This window comes from Humulus lupulus, chromosome 6 (genome assembly GCF_963169125.1).
Source record: "Humulus lupulus chromosome 6, drHumLupu1.1, whole genome shotgun sequence".
Classification (NCBI taxonomy): domain Eukaryota; kingdom Viridiplantae; phylum Streptophyta; class Magnoliopsida; order Rosales; family Cannabaceae; genus Humulus; species Humulus lupulus.
The window spans coordinates 189,447,345-189,466,178 of NC_084798.1; the positions used below are offsets into that span (position 1 = coordinate 189,447,345).

An 18,834-nucleotide genomic window follows, 5' to 3' on the forward strand; every position below is an offset into this window, starting at 1 on the left:
TAAAATATACATGAATCACGTGAGAGAAACAAATAGCATAAATATTGATCTAGATAATTGTCAAGCCAAAGAAAGAATTGGGAGCATAGAAAAATAAAGAAAATTTATCAACACCGAATAAATATCAAGAAAAAAACAGAAATGGTTTCCACCTTTCAATCTTTTTGTCTTCTCCGAAGGAGTCCAAAATTAAGATATCATTCTGCTTTAAGATTGTTAGAAATAATATAGCGGAGAAGAATGAAATATATATTTAATTGAAGAACAGAAATGAAAAAAAAAATACAATAGAAAGAATAAACCAAAGCTGAGGCACGCGAAACACGCTTTCCTTAAAGCAGATTTGCCCCCTTTACCTGAACGGTGCTAGAGAATTCGTGAGCAACTACTTTCCAAGATTCAACAGCTATCAAGCAGGACGAATGCACCACTGAGTCTGCTTTGGCGAACTCGAAACAAACCTTCCCTCTATCACCAGAAAATACTACAGAGACTAAAGAGAGAAAAAGACTAAGTGTGTGATATTCTGTATCTGTGTGTGATATTCTGTATCAGTGTGTCCTAGAATGAGAGGAGAAGCCTTTTTTTATAGGCTTCATGGAGAGTTGAAAAAGTGGGTGAATCAAGTGCATTAATGCCCAAATATCCAACAAATGTGGTATCTTAATATCTGAAAATCAATCAGAATTAATTACCCTTATTGTGGTAATATCAGCAGTTACCCAAAGTGATTTTCTGATGACCAATCAGAATTAATCACACTTATTCTGGTAATATCAGTTGTTACCCAAAGTGATTTTCTGACAGTCAATCAGAATTAATTACACACTATTCTGATATCTTAATTTTGACCAAAGTGATTTGCCAAAATCAATCAGAATAAATCACACAATATTTAGATAATATCATTACCATATTAGGCATCAATTTCTCATTCATTTAATTTTTTTTCCAACAGTAGTATTCCCTTTGAATTGTTTGGTAAGGAGGATGGAGAGTTGGAATGATAGATTATTACTTAATTTTTAAATTACTTTATTATCCTTATAATTATATTTTAGTAATTTTTTTATGAGGCTATATATATATACTTTTAAATGAAATAGAAACGAGAGTCAAAATCCTTCAATTTGTGGAAGGATTATAAATAGTGGGCCATGAGGATTTTTAATCCTTCCACCTCTCATCTCCCTCTCACAATCCTCTTTGCCAAACAAATGAACTTTACCTCTCCTATCACCACTCCCTCATTTCCTCTTCGTCCACCATGTGTCCCTCCAATAATGTATTTATTATGTATTATATATTATTGTAATAATGATATTTTATAACACGTGAATTTATATTAATATAATTATTAAATATCTAATTTTATATTAAATATTATTATAATAATAATATTTAAATTTATATTAATATAATTATTAATTATTCATTCTAGCAAAATTTTATAAAAATTAAGATTATATATTATATGATATATATTATTATAATAATAATATTTTATAACATTTGAATTTATATTTATATAATTATTAAATATTTAGTATTGTATTATATATTATTATAATAATAATATTTGAATTTATATTAATATAATTAATAAATATCTAATAATATTTTATAATATTTAAATTTATATTAATATATTAATTAAATATTCTATATATTTTTTTATATAGAAGAGATATGGTTTTGACATACTTTCCTTTTCAATTGGTAGTGAGACTAGTACTTTTAGCGTGGAATATATCACTTTGCTACTTTGTTTTGGAGCCAATTTAGTATCATATTGTTTGGTTAATTTTTATTAATTTTAAAAAAATATTTCCTTGATAAAATTTATTATAAATCTATGTTAATTTATTTAATTTAAATTCTTTTTTGACATTAAAAATGTTTACAATTTTTTTTATTAAAAGAAGATTTTACTAAGATTGGCGAGAACATAAAATTATGAACAATTTAGTACTAATTTGGTTTGGTAAACAACTATGTACTAAAATAGTATAATTCTTATTTTGCAATTACGTGAACTAAGTTTGGAACTCTAAAATTATTTAGTAGTATAGTATTTTTTTTTTCATCCTTGGTGATCTTATTGGTATTCATTCATTCAATTTTTTATAGAATAATATTACGTGTATTATTTTCATAAATCAAATAATTATAAACTTTACATACAAATCAATTCACAGTTGTAATATATGACTTTTTTATAAAAAAATAAAAAAATTTAATTTGACATGACATGACAAATTTAAATGAACATAACTTAAGGAAATTACATGAACATCAACTTTGATGAATATGGGGTTTTCAACTTTGTGCATTTTTTATGGCTTTTTTTATTTTTTTATTTTGTTACATTTTTATGGTTTTTTTCCTTCATATTTTGATAATTTTATTTTTGCTTACCATATTTTTTTTTCAAATAAGTTTTTAAAAAATTTATGTGGTAGTAACCATATACCACTATCACTTTTTTTATATAGTTTTTTAGTGATATGGAGATAACCAGTTACCACTATCAAAATAATATTTATTTTTTTAGTAATGTGATGGTAGCTTGTTATCTAACAAGGTCAGCAAAATATATATATGGAAAAAAAATTGTGATGATACCTAATTACTTAGTCAGGTGTGAAAAAAATTAGATCTAAACAAAAAAATCGCAATTAGTTATAGCTAGGTCTGGAAAAAAAAAAAGAATCAATCGCAATGATACTTGGCTACTTAGCCAGGTGTAAAAAAATAAAAAAAGTTAACTCATCGTTATTATAACAATGTTACAGCTAGAAAAAAAATCATATCTGAAAAAAAAAATCATTTGCCATGGTACCTAATTACTTACTCAGATTTGGGAAAAAATAAGATTTGAACAAAAAAAAACCTAAACTGATCGTGATGGTAACCAGTTACAATTAGGTTTGAAAAAAATAAGATCTGAAATAAAAAAATCAAATTTAAAATACAAAATTAAATATGAAAAAGAAGAATAAGAAGATCTTGCGAGGAGTCATGAGGCTTCACTTTTAGAGTTATGATTATATTTGTATTAATTAGTTATTATAACAGCTTTGTAACTAATATGTTACAACAGATTTAGTCCTAAACTTATTTTAGTTAGCCTATTATAAAAGGCTGGGTTTTTCCTCTTGTAAGACACTTCTTGAGAAATATTAAAACAGGGACCCTTTTTCCGAATATGGTATCAGAAGACACTACCTCCTTTTCCGATCGATTGCTCACTGTTCTCACCTCCGGCGTTGATGGCACGCACCAGACGACAGCCTCCTCCTACCGGCCAAAATCTCTCTAATGGTGCCATTGAAAATCTAGGTCACTCGAGCTCTACCAATAATCGTTTTGACCCCATCGCACCACAAGAACCAGAACAATCACAGCATCCAATCGACAAATCTCCGGTTGCTCCATCCCCGATTGGACCACAACCTCCAATCGCTAAGTCTTCGATTGGACAACAACCTCCTATTGCTCAAACTCCAATCGCACCACCTTTTCTTAGACCTCAACCTTCAGCTGTTCCACCAACCATGTTCAGCATACCTCTACCTCGTTCCACTCATGAAGACGATCCCTATTTTCTGGGGACTGGTGATCATCCCAGTCTAATCCTTGCCTCATCGCCTCTCACGGACAAAAATTTCCTCCAATGGCGCCGTGATTTTAAAATTTCTATTGGGGCAAAGAACAAGACTGCTTTTCTTAATGGCTCCCTACCACAACCTAACCCATCTGATTCTCTCTTCAATGCTTGGCTTCGTTGCAACCAGATGGTCATGTATTGGATTATACATTCTGTTTCTCCATAAATTAAGAGTAGCATTATGTTCCTGGATACGACAGCAGCCACGTGGATGGAGCTCAATAACAGATTCGATCAAGGCAATGGACCTAGAATCTTTGAACTCAGTGAAAGTCTCATTAGTTTTGATCAACGTGATGATTTTGTAAGTGCTTATTTCACTAAACTCAAATCTATATAGGATGAAATAAATTAATTAAGGCCTAGAACTCCTTGTACTTGTGCTGCCTCTGTTGATAACTTTCATTTTCTGAATCAAGATCAAGTCTTACAGTTTTTAACAGGCCTTAACGAATCCTCTCATGATGTAAGAGCTTAGATCTTGTTGATTGATCCTTTTCCCCCTTTATCCAAAGTTTTTTCCATGATTATTCAAGAAGAATGCCAAAGAAAATTTGGCTCTTCTATCAACCCCAACTTGGTGTCCGCTGTTCCAGCTACTAATACTCATCCCAAGAAAATGCGTCCTACTTGTTCTAATTGCCACAAACCAAGACATCTCAAAGAAAAGTGTTATTTTCTACACGGATTCCCTCCGGGATATGGTGACAAGAGACGCACTGATGACAAAACTAAAGCCAATATCAACTCGGCTACTGTCACTCACCAAACTGGTAGTACCACTATGACTCCTCCCATAATTGATTCTACTGCAAACAATGCCACAATACAAAGTATCATCTCTTTTCTAAGCCAACAACTTCAGAAGAGTGATTCTTCCACTCCACAAACTCAGCCAATGGTTTCCAATATTACTGGTGAATCCTTTTTTTTTTCCCTCTTCTCATTGGATAATTGATAGTGGGGCTACCCACCACATTTGTTATTATATTGCTTGTTTTTCCTCTTTTAATGTTACTAATATTGCAAACATTGTCACTTTACCCACTGGTTTGCATATTAAGATTCACAAAACAGGGACAATACATTTAAACGACAACTTAACTCTTCATGATGTTCTCTATGTACCAGAATTCAGGTTCAATCTCTTCTCTGTTAATGCACATCTGAAAACCAATCCTTATTCTTTCTTGTTTACTGCCTCTCATTTCATTATTCAGGATCATACTCAGATTTCCAAGACTGGGATGGCTAATCGAGTTGGGAATCTTTACATAATTGCTCAGAACAAGCCTTATATTTCCTCTTGTTCTTATGCTTTTTCCAATAATTTTGTATGTACTAATGGTAACCTATGGCATAATCGCCTAGGCCATCCTTCCATATTAATCACAAATACCATCAATAAAAGTTTGAATTTTTCTACTGATACATCTCATGATATGCATTGTTCCGTCTGTCATTTTGCTAAACAAAAGAGACTGCCATTTATTTGCAATAACAATATATCTTCTACTCCCTTTGATTTAATCCACATTGATATTTGGGGCCATTTCAAATCACTACTACTGAAGGGTATAGATATTTTCTCACCATAGTTGATGACCATACTAGATTTACATGGCTTTATATGTTAAAATTAAAGTCTGATGTTCAAACAATAATTCCAACATTTTTTTCACTGATTTCTACTCAGTTTTCAACTACAATTAAAGCTATTCGTTCTAATAATGCTAAGGAATTCAATTTGACATCTTTTTATGCTACTAAGGGAATTCAACATTACCATTCATGTGTTGATAGACCCCAACAAAACTCAATAGTAGAAAGAAAGCACCAACATATTTTGAATGTAGCTCGCTCTCTTGCTTTTCAATCAAATCTTCCACTATCATATTGGAATTATTTTGTTATTACATCGGTATATCTCATTAATAGGACACCTTCTTTTCTTTTTTTTTTAAATTCAAAACACCATTTGAATTACTCCATAACAAAGCTCCTAACTATACCCATCTTTGAAGTTTTGGTTGTCTTGCCTATATGTCTACCCTTGACAGCAAAAGACACAAATTCACTCCTAGATCATGAGCTTGCATCTTCATTGGGTATCCTACAGGTATGAAAGCTTATACTCTTCTTGATATTGAAACAAAACAAGTTTACCATTCAAGAGACGTTATTTTCTATGATAATATTTTTCCTCTTTATAATTCTCACACTAATATTACTATAAACAATTTTTTTTCATAACTCCTTGCTACCAAGTTTAGAATATGTTTCACCCAGGTCCCTTCCAACACATTCCGCTGCACCTAAAATGTCCAACAACAACTCTTCTCAGCAGGATGATACCTCACAAGGCTTACCTGTACACACAAAATCTGGTCGTCTTACTACTCGACCAAGTCATTTAAATGACTATGTCTGTACAAATATTATTTGTAAGCCATCTACTGCTCATCCTTTACATAAATATCTTTCTTATGACAAATTTTCTCCTTCTTTTCATGCAGCCATTCTTACTGCTCATAGCACTACAGAACCTTTAAGTTATGCGAAAGCTTCACTCATACCTGAATGGCAACAAGCTACGATGTCCGAACTTGCTGCACTTGAACTTAATAATACTTGGCAAATAGTTTCTCTTCCTCATGGAAAACATACCATTGGCAGCAAATGGGTTTATAAAATAAAACATCAACCAAATGGTGAGATAGATAGATATAAAGCTAGACTCATTGCAAAAGGTTACACGCAACAACAAGATATTGATTACATTGACACATTTGCTCCTATCGTAAAATTCAATACTTTAAAACTCCTTCTAGCTATTGCTGCCACTTTTAATTGGTCTTTACACCAAATGGATATTAATAATGCTTTTTTACATGGTGAATTAGAATAAGAAATTTATATGAAAATTCCCCAAGGATATATACCTAAGGAGGATCTTCCTTCTAATCTGGTATGTAAATTAAAAAAAAAAGCCTATATGGCCTAAAACAAGCATCTCGACAGTGGTATGCTAAACTCAACTCCACTTTAATTGAAGATGGCTTCAAACAATCTCATTCAGATCATTCTCTTTTCATTAAAAATATGTCAGGTGTTTTTATAGCAATTTTGGTCTATGTTGATGACATAGTCATCGCCACTAATAATGACCAAACTATTCATGACTTTAAACTTCACCTTGACTCAAAATACAAAGTAAAAGATCTTGGTCCTCTTCGTTTCTTTCTTGGTCTTGAAACAGGCCGATCTAACTCTTGTATTTCTGTTTCTCAAAGACCCTTTCTCTTACAACTCTTAAGTGATACCAGATATCTAGGAACTAAAGCCTCCTCCACACCTATGGAGCCTAATCTCAAGTTGAGCAAAGATGAAGGAGATGTCCTTCCTGATCCTACATCTTACAGAAGCATAATAGGCAAGTTGATTTGTCTCACCATTACACGACCTGATATATCATTTGTTGTAAATAGGTTGGTTCAATTCTTATCCTTGCCTAGATTACTTCACTTAAAGGCTGCCCAAAAGATTCTCCAATATTTGAAAGCAAGCCCTGGTCAAGGCCTTTTCTTTCCATCAAATAGTCAGCCTCAACTTACCGCTTATGCTGAATCTAATTTTACTACTCATGATCTCAATCTTAAAGTTTTTTCAAATGCTGACCGGGGTTCTTGTTTAGACACAAAATGTCTGTCACAGGCTACTGCATATTTCTTGATAAATCTCTTATTTCTTGGAAATAAAAAAAAACAAGTTACAGTGTCTAGATTCTCAGCTGAAGCAGAATACAAAGCCATGGCTAACGCAACATGTGAGCTTACTTGGTTGCTTGCTATTCTCCAAGATTTCGGCATTCATCACAAACAACTAGCTCTTCTCTTCTGCGATAATAGTGTTGTCATTCACATCTTCGAAAATCCAGTTTTTCATGAACGTACGAAGCATGTTGAAATTGACTGTCATATTGCCAGAGAGAAAGTTCACAATGACTCCACCAAGCTCATACATGTTCCATCCAAAAGTAACCTTGCTGATCTACTCACGAAAGCACTGTTTCCAGCTCAGTTCAAAGACTTATTATCCAAGATGAGTGTCAAAAATCTTTACACTTCATCTTTAGGGGGAGTTTTAGAGTTATGATTATATTTGTATTAATTAATTATTATAACAACTTTGTAACTAATCTGTAGTCCTAAACTTATCTTAGTTAGCCTATTATAAAAGGCTAGGTTTTTCCTCTTGTAAGACACTTCTTGAGAAATATTAAAACAGAGACCCTTCTTCCTAGTATTCACAACTAAAAGAGGGAGTCAAAGATGGAGACATCGCACCACTAGAATTAACTATCTTCTGTTTATTCAACTTATTCATCCCTCTAACATTCCAACTCATTATGTTGTTGCAATCCATATTTATTAGATGTGGTTGGGGCTGTAGTTGCTGGTTTCTGACAATCCTGAAGGACACTAAATTGGTTTATGACCTGTTTAACTGAATTCTGGACACCCTGCCTCTTGACTCTTGTAGTTTTCGGAGAAATCCAATGAGTTTCTACCGGATTAGGAGAAGCCTGGGCAACAGCTAACTGAGAAGAATTTGCTTGATGAATTAAAGCAGCAGTAGTCGGACTAACAACTTTCTCAGTCTCAAGAATCTTATCATTTGGGTGAACTGTCTTCTCTGCCTCATTTTGCCCTGTATTTTCATTGCCAGAATTCCCTTCCGTTTGCTTCAAGTCATTTTGCCTCCAAACAGCTTCAGAGACAAACTTACATGAAGAAACTGAGTGTCCCAATTTCTTACAATTAGTACACTTTGTTGGCAGCCATTCATAGTCGATAATTTGTTCCATAATTTGACGACCGATTGACGATGGGCAACCAGAAAAAGCCGAGAGATCAAAGGAAAAAACAGTTTCAAGGAAGAGTGATATTTGGAGGAGGAGATTGAATATTGTATCTTTATGGTAAGGTATATTTTTATGTTTTACTGGATTACCATATTTTTAATTTTTTTTTATCAATTTACTGTATTTGATGTCAAAAGTTAAATGTTCAGTATAGAAATTATGTATATTTTTCCAAATAAATACGTAAACTTCTCACATAAATTTTGCTCGTCCTTATTTGGATAGGGCCTACTAGATCTGCTCTCTGATATGTTGGGCCTCAGCGCAATATAGATTGGCGGAATTGAATAAAATCACTTCTTTTTGAGCTTTTGGATGTCTTAGAGTATTAATATTACTGTTATATTTATATTATATTTATTATTGGAAATTTATATTATATTATGTATAATGTTGTCATATTATATTTGTATCGTATTTATTATTGGAAGTTTCTACGGTAGATTAATAAACGTGCACTATTAATAATTTCCATAATTAAAAAGTTCTTGTTAAAATGTTGTAATTGAAGGGTCAGGATCCCAAAGTTGGTGAATGATGATGATCAGTGGTTTTACAGAATTTGTTTCAATAGACCAGGTCATAATGACATATACAATATAAATATATTTATATATATAATATTGATTTGACTAGAAAGTAAATGATATGGATGGTGGAGGCCTAGGGTAAGGCTTAAGCTAATTAATCTCTTTTTGACTACACATTTCAAAGATGACATAACAATATTAGATTACATTATTTTACAGCCATGCTTTCATTTCAAAATACCAATTAACATTTTCAAAGAACTAAAATGGGTGGTAAGTGTTGGGCCCAAAATGCTCGGCCCGAAAACACTTGCCTCATTTATCAAATATTCAAAACGGAGCGTTTATACAGGGGAATGATCCGAAGGCAGAAGCTGGAGGCCAGAGGCAATCCGCGCCTCTGACCTCTGAGCGAGACATTTTAAAAGTTGGTATTTTTGGAATGAAATTTAGTTATTCTCCTTCCTCCTTTTCAGGGTCCACTTGAACCAACTAACTGTTTTGTATATTTCATCCTATAAATATGAGATTTGAAGAGGAAAAAGGGGATCGAACTTTGAACTGACTTAAGCATCGGAGTGTCTTTCTTGCAGGAAATCTCGACGAGTCAAAGGCAGATTTCATCACCGGAGAAGAAGCAAGTCGCCAAACATTGTCGGGTCTTTACCTCCATTTATAGAAAGACAAATTGTTGCTCCAACAATTGGCGCCGTCAGTGGGAAACGATAAGCGTATCGGCCTTAGCCACGTCGTCGAACCAAGAAGTCAAGATCCACTGCGAACCCAGAAGTTATGCCACCCAAAGGCAACGGAGTTTCGGGCCCAGTTGCACAAAGCGTCCCTCCGACGGACATGAGCGACCAGATCGAAAGGATGTGTCGTCTATTGGAGGCAAGCCAGCAGCGGTCCGACAAGGCAATCAAGACATTAACCGAAGCCCAAGCTAGGCTCGAAGCAGAGATTGCTGAGCTGCGCAGGTCCGCTGACACAACTCGCAACACCCAAGCCCACGAGAATCTTGATTCTAACAGATATGACGTTCTAGTCGACCGTGTTACTTTCCCACCTCACAATATGAACCCGGGTAACGGGCAATCACAAGCCATCCCCCCATCCTCTGGGACCGACGGGCGACAAGCCCCAACCTCTGGCACGCAAGGGCGGGCCGAAGCAGAACCCACTGGACCCACTCAGCCAACAACCGACATCCGGCCTCCACACACCGTACCTCAAGTCGCACACGATTCTCCCTCTGAAGGTCGCGTTCCCTCGATCTGTTTCTTGGACAGTTGGAAAGAAGACATGATGAGGGAAATGATGCAGAAGTTCTCAGATGGGCGATCCGCCTACGTCACCGAACATTTGGATCTTGTATCAAGAACCACTGAAAGATCGCCTTTCTCGGAATGGATTCTGAATGAGCCAAAGCCTCGGGACTTCATCATCCCTTCCCTGCCTGCATTCAATGGAAAGGGAGACCCGCTAAACCACCTATTTCAATTTCAACAAAAGATGGCGTTAGAAGCTAATAACGAAGCCATACAATGCAAAGTCTTTTCAACAACTTTCTCCGGGCCGGCTCTATTATGGTTCCGACAATTAAAGGCCGGATCACTCAACAGTTTTAGTGATCTCTGACGGTCCTTCTTACAGCAGTACAGCGCGAACCGAGAGGCTCCCAGAACAATGACTGATCTTTATCGAATTGAACAAGGGGAGAATGAACATCCAAAGGCATACTTACAGCGTTTCATTGACCTCGTGCATCAAATCCACGACGTCGACCCACTCACCGCAGCAAATCTCTTCGTCAAAAGCTTGCAGGTGGGGTCACTCTTGCATGAGAATCTCACTATGACACCACCATACGACATGGCAGACGTGCAGACCCGAGCCGAGGGCGTCTTCAGGGTATTAGAATTTCGAGAGCGCGCACAGAAGAAGACTGCACTCATCTCTGCTCCCCCAGCGAATAATCCTCCACCACCTGCCAGGGATGACAAGAGGAAGCGAAACCAAACAGATCATATGAAGGAAGGAAAAAGGCCAAGACAGGATCGACAGCCATCGCGGTACCCATCCTTCGAATACACCATCCCTCAAGAAGTCATTTATGAAGAAAATAAAGATAGGCCTATCTGGAGAGAGCCCTACAAAATTAACACTCCATCTGACAGAAGGGATAAAAGCAGATACTGTCTCTTCCACAAAGATCACGGTCATACGATCGCTGAATGCCACAATCTGAACAATCAGATCCAAGCCCTCATGAGGAGTGGGCGGCTTACCCAATACATCAAGGAGACAGGCAGACCAGGCGCCTCGCGGCAGAACACAGCTTCTGCCCCCACTCCGCAGGCGTCAGACCCCGTGCGCACAGCCTCTGACAGCACCCTGGAACCTCTTAAACAAGTCCCTATGATCCACGGGATCGTAGAACCCACCGATAATCAAGAGCACGCAACTAAAATCCATAAGAGGATGGAAGAACGAGTGAAGCGGTACAAATCGTTAGGCCACGTGGTCAATCTCGTCACTTCAGAAGAAAGAAGCTACACAGCCTCTGCTATCACCTTCACTGACGAAGACCTGAAGGGCATCCACCTGCCTCATGACGATCCACTCGTCATTTCCTTACAAGTTGACCACTGCCAGCTGGGCAGAGTTCTGATCGATGGGGGCAGTGGGGTCGACATCCTCTTCTGGGAAGCCTTCTAGAAAATGGGACTGGAGGAGAATCAGATCCGACCCTCTACCATGCCCATTTTGGGATTCAATAGCCACAGAGTCTATCCGAAGGGCGTCGTTCGATTAACTGTGGTAGCTGCAGAACGCGCCCTGCCAGTAGACTTCCTCATTATAGACTCCACCACGAGCTACAACGCCATCATGGGGAGAGGTTGGATCCACCGGATGCAGGGGGTAGTATCCACTCTACATCAGGTGATGCGGTGTCAATCACTCAACGGCCGATACACCGTCGACATCAAAGGCTGCCAGAAGCAGGCCAAAAAGTGCTTCCTTACCTTAAAAGAAATAAATAGCTCTGTCTCTGCCTCTGCCTCCCATGAAGACTCTCCTGACAAATAGCAATTACAGCAGTACCTACCAGCATGCCTAAAAGGAATCAATCTAGAAGAAGACCAAGAAAAACCCCAAGTTACACTAGATACCTTAGAACAAGTGGGTCTAGACGACTCTGACCCTACAAAAACGGTCCTGGTAAGTACCAAGCTCTCTGAAGATGAGAGGCAAACCCTCGCGTGATTTCTCCAAACCAGAATGAGAACTTTTGCCTGGACACCACACGACATACCCGGAATAGACCCTTCTGTCATGAGCCACAGCTTGAATATCTCCAACTACTTCCCACCTGTCAAACAGAAGCAGAGGAGATTCGCTCCAGAGGTGAATCAAGTCATACAAGAGGAGGTCCAACGGCTCCTGAGCACGGGGGCAATCGAAGAATGTTTATACCCCAGTTGGCTTGCCAACCCCGTCGTGGTCCCAAAGAAGAATGGGAAAAAGAGAGTATGCGTAGACTACACAAATCTAAACAAAGCCTGTCCCAAAGATAGCTACCCTCTACCAAAGATCGATCAGATGATAGACGCCACGGCAGGATATGAAAGGATGAGCTTCCTCGACGCCTACTCTGAATACAATCAGATCCCCATGAAATCAGAAGATAGGATTCATACAGCATTCATAACAGAAGATGGTTTATATTGCTACAAAGTTATGCCCTTCGGTCTAAAGAATGCAGGCGCGACATATCAGAGGTTGATGCACAAGCTGTTTTCCTCATTACTCGGGAGAAATATGGAGGTTTATATTGACGATATGGTCATCAAGTCCAAACAAAGCTCTTCACATATAGACGACTTGACAGAATGTTTCGACATCCTTGATGCTTATAAAATGAAATTAAACCCCACAAAATGTGTCTTTGGGGTGTCCTCCGGACAGTTCTTGGGATACATCGTCAGTCAGAGGGGCATCGAGGCAAACCCAACACAGATCGCATCCCTCTCAGAAATCAAGGAACCCCGAACCATCCGAGACATACAGGCTCTGACCGGCAAAATAGTAGCATTAAGTCAATTCATATCACGAATGTCAGACCGCTGCCAACCCTTCTTACAGTGCATAAAGAAGTCTACCAACACCACCTGGGGACCAGAACAACAAAAAGCATTGGACGAGTTGAAGACTTATTTGAGCTCTCCTCCTATATTGAGCTCTCCTATTGCTAATGAAGATTTATTCTTATATTTGTCTGTCTCACAATTCGCTGTAAGTTCCGTTCTTTTTCGAGAAGAAGCCAATCGTCAGAGGCCAGTGTTCTATTGCAGCAAGATGTTGTTAGATGCTGAAACCCGATACAGTATGATGGAAAAATTGGCACTCGCACTCCTCACGGCCAAAAAGAAGTTACGACAATACTTTGAAAGCAACACAATCATCGTATATACGGACTATCCATTAAAGCAGGTACTGAGTAAGCCCGACCTTTCTGGAAGATTATCTAAATGGGCCATTGAGCTTGGGACATACGATATTCAGTTTTTGCCACGAAAAGCTAAAAAGGGGCAGGTACTCGCTGACTTCCTGGTTGAAATTCAGTCGTTCACTCCTGACGCCCTGCCAGAATTATTAGAATCAGAAGATCAATGGCTGTGGACAATGTACACTGACGGAGCATCAAATTCCCAAGGGGCTGGTATTGGCGTCGTATTAGAAGCTCCCTCAGGACTCAAAATCGAAGAAGCTATCCGTTTAGAGCAATCCGCAACGAATAATGAAGCAGAATATGAGGCATTAATCTATGGTTTGGAACTCGCACGAGAAATGGGAATCCAACGTCTGAACGTCAGAGGCGATTCGCAGCTTATGATAGAGCAAGTGGCTGGAAATTTCGATACCAAAGCACCCCATCTGGCTAGCCTTCTACAGAAGGTAACTGACTTACGATCACATTTTCGCCAGTTTGAACTCATACTAGTACCCAGGGAGCAAAATCAGAAGGCCGACGCCCTTGCCAAATTAGCTTTTGCAGGAGGATGCACACGCCAATCCTCCATATCCATAAGCCGATCAAGCAAAGATATGGAAGTCTATTCCACCTCATCAGAACCTGAATGCTGGATAGATCCGATCATCAAGTACTTGACTACCTCCGAGCTCCCACCTAATCCGAAAGATGCAAAACTTCTGTGCCTTCGGGCACAACGCTACTCCATGATCCACGGGACGTTGTACCGAAAATCCTTCAATGGCCCATACCTACGATGTTTGCGCCCATCAGAAGCTAAAAAATTGTTAGAAGAAATACATGAGGGGACATGTGGAAATCACACAGGGGGACGGAGCTTGGCACACAAAGCACTTACAGCAGGGTATTACTGGCCATACATGATGACAGAAGCGCGGGATTATGCCAAAAAATGCGACAAATGCCAACGATTTGCACCCACCATCCATCAACCTGCTCAAACCCTACACTCCATCGTTGCACCTTGGCCATTTGCAAAATGGGGTATGGATGTGGTAGGTGAACTACCTAAGGCAGCTGGAGGAAGACGGTATGCTCTTGTAGCCACTGACTACTTCACAAAATTGGTTGTGGCAGAGGCGTACGTCACGGTCAGCAAAACAGACACTATGTCCTTCATCTGGAAGCATATTATATGTCAATTTGGAATACCCTGGGAGATAGTCGTCGACAACGGCACTCCATTCCAAAATGCAAAGGTACAAGAGCTATGCGACACGTACAAGATCAAGCTAAGCTTCGCCTCTGTCACTTACCCACAAGGCAATGGTCAAGCAGAGGCTTCCAACAAAGTCATCTTTGCCAACATTAAGAAGAATTTGGAAGACAAAAAAGGAGCATGGGTAGAAGAATTACCGAAAGTGTTATGGGCTTACAGAACAACAAAAAGATCCTCCACGGGGGAATCTCCCTACGCCATGGTTTATGGAACAGAAGCTATCATCCCAACAGAAGTCGGTTTGCCTACACTTCGGACAGAGATCGCATCTGACCCAACAACGAACACCATTCAATTACTGCACAACCTAGACCTTCTAGAAGAAACACGTACAATGGCACAATTGCGACTGGAAAATTATCAGAAGGTAGCATAACGCTACTACAACAAAAGGGTCCACTTACGCACATTTCGAGAAGGAGATTGGGTTCTGCGTAAGGTCACAGGCAATAAAAAGAAGCTAGAGCCTAACTGGGAAGGGCCTTTCCAAATCGTTAAAGTATTAGGCAGAGGGTCTTACACTCTAAAGAATGTACGTAGTGGGAAAATTGTACCCCGTACTTGGAATTCAATGTCTTTAAAGCAATATTATTGCTAATAGTTGTACTGTGCAATTCAAAAGTAATACAACAACTTTCCATTTTTTCACATTCTTTTAAATTTCTCTTATGTACTCAATTCCTTGGCATTATTATCAACCATATTTCACCAAGTCAGACGCGTGACAATTAACTTTTTATTCGAAAAGGTTCCTCAATAATATCCTCACCTAACTTTGTAGCATTATTCACGTGTACTCAAACACCACCTACCACAATGGCTATAAATAAACAATCATCTAATGTTTGAAGTTGCCAACACCCCCTGGCAATACACCGTATGTCTTTGATCTCAAAACATACACCTACAATTCAATAAACAAAGAGCAATGATGAAGTGTAGCGAGGATCACGCCCCACACGTTGGAACCAGGCTGAATCTCAACAGTTCGTGGCAACAAGGCCACTACACACAGTCTGCGTGCAAGATCCTATCGCTTCTGCATGCACGTTTTACTGGGTTTTATACCGCATTCTAATCTGACTTGACTAAACTCACAGGAAGCTACGACCAGCCATTTTGCAGTATAATCTGCCCTGACTACACCGATCTGGCCGTCCAACGGAGGTGCACTGCAAACCCTACCCTCTTACCCGCATAAGAGGACCACCTCCTGCAGTCTAATCTGCCCTGACTATCACAGCAGAACCATCTGTTGTCATGCTTCGGATCCCCCACCGATGTACACCAACTGGTTTGGCAATCCAAGGCTGGGAGGAACTTTTCCCGCAGTCGCACCCATATCCTGCACAATGGGTGCCTCTGAGAGGATGCGTGACAGCCCAAACGACCCCCACCACACTATACGATATGGGTGCATTGGAAAGATACCTGCCTCACAACCCTCACCTCTTTGCATCTTCTTCGATGCCCTGCTCTACGCTTTGTCCTTCGCGTTCGGTCTGGATCACATCAACCCCTCTACCCTAATGGGAAAGTTTCCATCCTCGGGGGTCGGACCAGACCCGAACAAGACCACTACAACTACTCCACGTGCGTAAAAAGGTCCGCCACCCAGCAATAATGGCAACATCACAGGAGTAAGACACACCAATCACAGCAACTTAAATTGGCGGATGCTAAGTATGGGCACACATATTTACTCAATTCCTCTCTCAATATTTGTACAGTAACTTAAATTGACAGATGCTAAGCATGAATCAAAAGGAAATATATATTCAAAAATAGCAATAAATTAGAAGTTGTTATTTATAAGTTATATTACATTGATTGATTTTCACTCCTGATTTTATAATTGATCTATTTTCTTGCCCATAATTAATCCCACTCAATACGACGCATGTACTCTGCCATCGCACTCTCTAGCTTCGGATAACCTAACCCATAGCGTTCACACGATATATAGTACGGGATGCCACTTCTGATAAGCTCTTCCATCACCCACGTTGAGTAAAGCCACTGTGGGTTGTCGAAGATTCTCCTCAAAAAGGGAACTTTCGTCCACTCACGGTGCTCACCTGCAACGACAATGTTGTTAGCCCCAACCCATCACCAAAACACAAAGATGGATCAATCGTACAACACTTAACTGGGCATCCTCTCCCACCATCTGTATAATCTCTCGCTGTATTTCGCACGCAAAGGCCTAAAGGATCTATGGAGCTTCTGATCCAAGTACGTCATACGACATACACCTGTCATCACGCGTTCAATTAAGCCCTAAACGACAACAAACCCATACAATACACACAACAAGACAACTAACAGGAAACAAAGTTCTACTTGTATTAACAATGTGTTCTATTACAATCAATTAAAAACTAACGCCCTGAAGAGCCCAAAGAATTCATATACAGAAGTTAATGACAAAAGTTAACAAAACAAAAAGTGAGTCGTTCATTCTACGGCACCTCTTTCACCCTCTGACTTGCCCTCAGCTACAGAGGCAGAACCTGATGCTTTTTGATCAGAAGTCACGTTGGCAACAATATCTTCAACGGCTTCCCTGTTGGCATTATACATCGATCCCAGCGTATCGCCCCTCACCTTCAACTCCTCCAGATGACACGGCGGGTAAGAAATCTGCAAATCCCCAAGCTCGTTCAAATACTTGTCGACGTCATACTCTCCTATCTTTACATCAACGTTCTTACAATACATCTCCAGTTTTGCCCATTTCTCCTCTGGGGTCTGCTTCTTATTACGTAATGCCAAATCCAGATACTTGGCAGTATCTACCTCAGCCACTCTCGCAACCTTGCGTTCGGTGATCTCTCGATCTCGAATACGCTGCCTAGTGGCTTCAATAGCTGCCTCTGCTGCCCTCTGCAAAAACAAAAAACATCACGGAATCAACACACGTGTTTTATGGGCCCATTAATTTTCTAATGCATCAATAACAAAAGAAGAGTCACCTACCTCTTCTGCTTCTTTCAACTTCTTCCCTAAGAGGAGTTCAGCCTCTAACTTCTGCTTCTTGGCCTCCACTGCGTTGGCCTCAAGACTGTTCGCCCTTTGCTTCAGCTCTTTTTTCTCCTTCTCTAAGGTCTCCTTATCAGTCTACAACGACACAATATCTTCTTCAAGGTCGCTCATCATACTGCTAAGCTTCTCCATGCGGGCTTCGTGCTGAACGCAGAATTGGCTTTTTTCCATCCACTTATTGGTCATATCCACCAAGTCAGCTTTCAGTTTGTCTCGCTCTACTTCAAGCCCGACAGTGCTTACCAGCTTCTCCTCCGTGGCAGCCACCTTCTTTTTCGCCTCTGCCAACTCTGTTTCTAACCTCTTGATGGCCTCCACCAGCACATCTCGATTCGCCTCAGCCATCTTTCTCCCTGACCGCTCCTCCTCTAATTTTTCCATCTGCTCTGCTAGTTTGGTTCCATTCTGCATAGCCGCCGCATACTCTCGCCTTGCAGCCGAAGCACATACATAGCTCTGTGACAAATCAATTATGCCCATTACAAATAACATTACACACATATAACGAAATGCACAAAGAGCCTAATTTTTTAATTAACTCACCATCCAGATATGGTCTGATACTTGCTGCAACAAATCGCCTTGTCCACTTAAAGATCCGATTGCTTCCGTAGGTAGATGGGGTCTGCTTATACGTAGCATTTCCTCCATAACTTCGTTAGACGCAGAAGGGCCATATTCCGACATTACTCCTGTTCTGTCACTTGCTTCTCCCCCTGCAGATGCAGCCGCAGAAGCAACGGGGGCAACTGGCTTCTCACCTTCTGCTAACGTCGATACCATAATGCTATCAGACACCAACGCAACTGTCCCCGTGCCAAAAGAATATGTCTTCAAAGGGCGTACAAACAAGCTATCATCCTCACCTAAATCACTAGGGAGGTACACTGG

The 18,834-nt window shown here is 39.3% G+C and overlaps 3 protein-coding genes across 3 annotated transcripts; all 3 read left to right on the plus strand.

Moving 5' to 3' along the window:
- The first annotated feature begins 10,810 nt into the window (after window positions 1–10,810).
- On the plus strand, window positions 10,811–11,842 carry LOC133785766 (uncharacterized). The gene has a single exon (XM_062224983.1). The coding sequence runs from the start codon at window positions 10,811–10,813 to the stop codon at window positions 11,840–11,842; it is 1,032 nt and encodes a 343-aa protein (XP_062080967.1).
- Window positions 11,843–11,845: 3 nt separating this feature from the next.
- LOC133785768 (uncharacterized) lies at window positions 11,846–12,214 on the plus strand. Its single transcript, XM_062224984.1, has one exon. It carries the CDS (start codon window positions 11,846–11,848, stop codon window positions 12,212–12,214), a length of 369 nt encoding a protein of 122 aa, XP_062080968.1.
- A 192-nt stretch (window positions 12,215–12,406) lies between these two features.
- LOC133785769 (uncharacterized) lies at window positions 12,407–15,274 on the plus strand. Its single transcript, XM_062224985.1, has one exon. It carries the CDS (start codon window positions 12,407–12,409, stop codon window positions 15,272–15,274), a length of 2,868 nt encoding a protein of 955 aa, XP_062080969.1.
- The last annotated feature ends 3,560 nt before the right edge of the window (window positions 15,275–18,834 follow it).

Excerpts from the sequence above, each read along its gene's own strand:
- LOC133785768 (XM_062224984.1), top strand. The coding sequence starts at position 11,846 with ATGGGACTGGAGGAGAATCAGATCCGACCCTCTACCATGCCCATTTTG.
- LOC133785766 (XM_062224983.1), top strand. The coding sequence starts at position 10,811 with ATGACTGATCTTTATCGAATTGAACAAGGGGAGAATGAACATCCAAAG.
- LOC133785769 (XM_062224985.1), top strand. The coding sequence starts at position 12,407 with ATGAGAACTTTTGCCTGGACACCACACGACATACCCGGAATAGACCCT.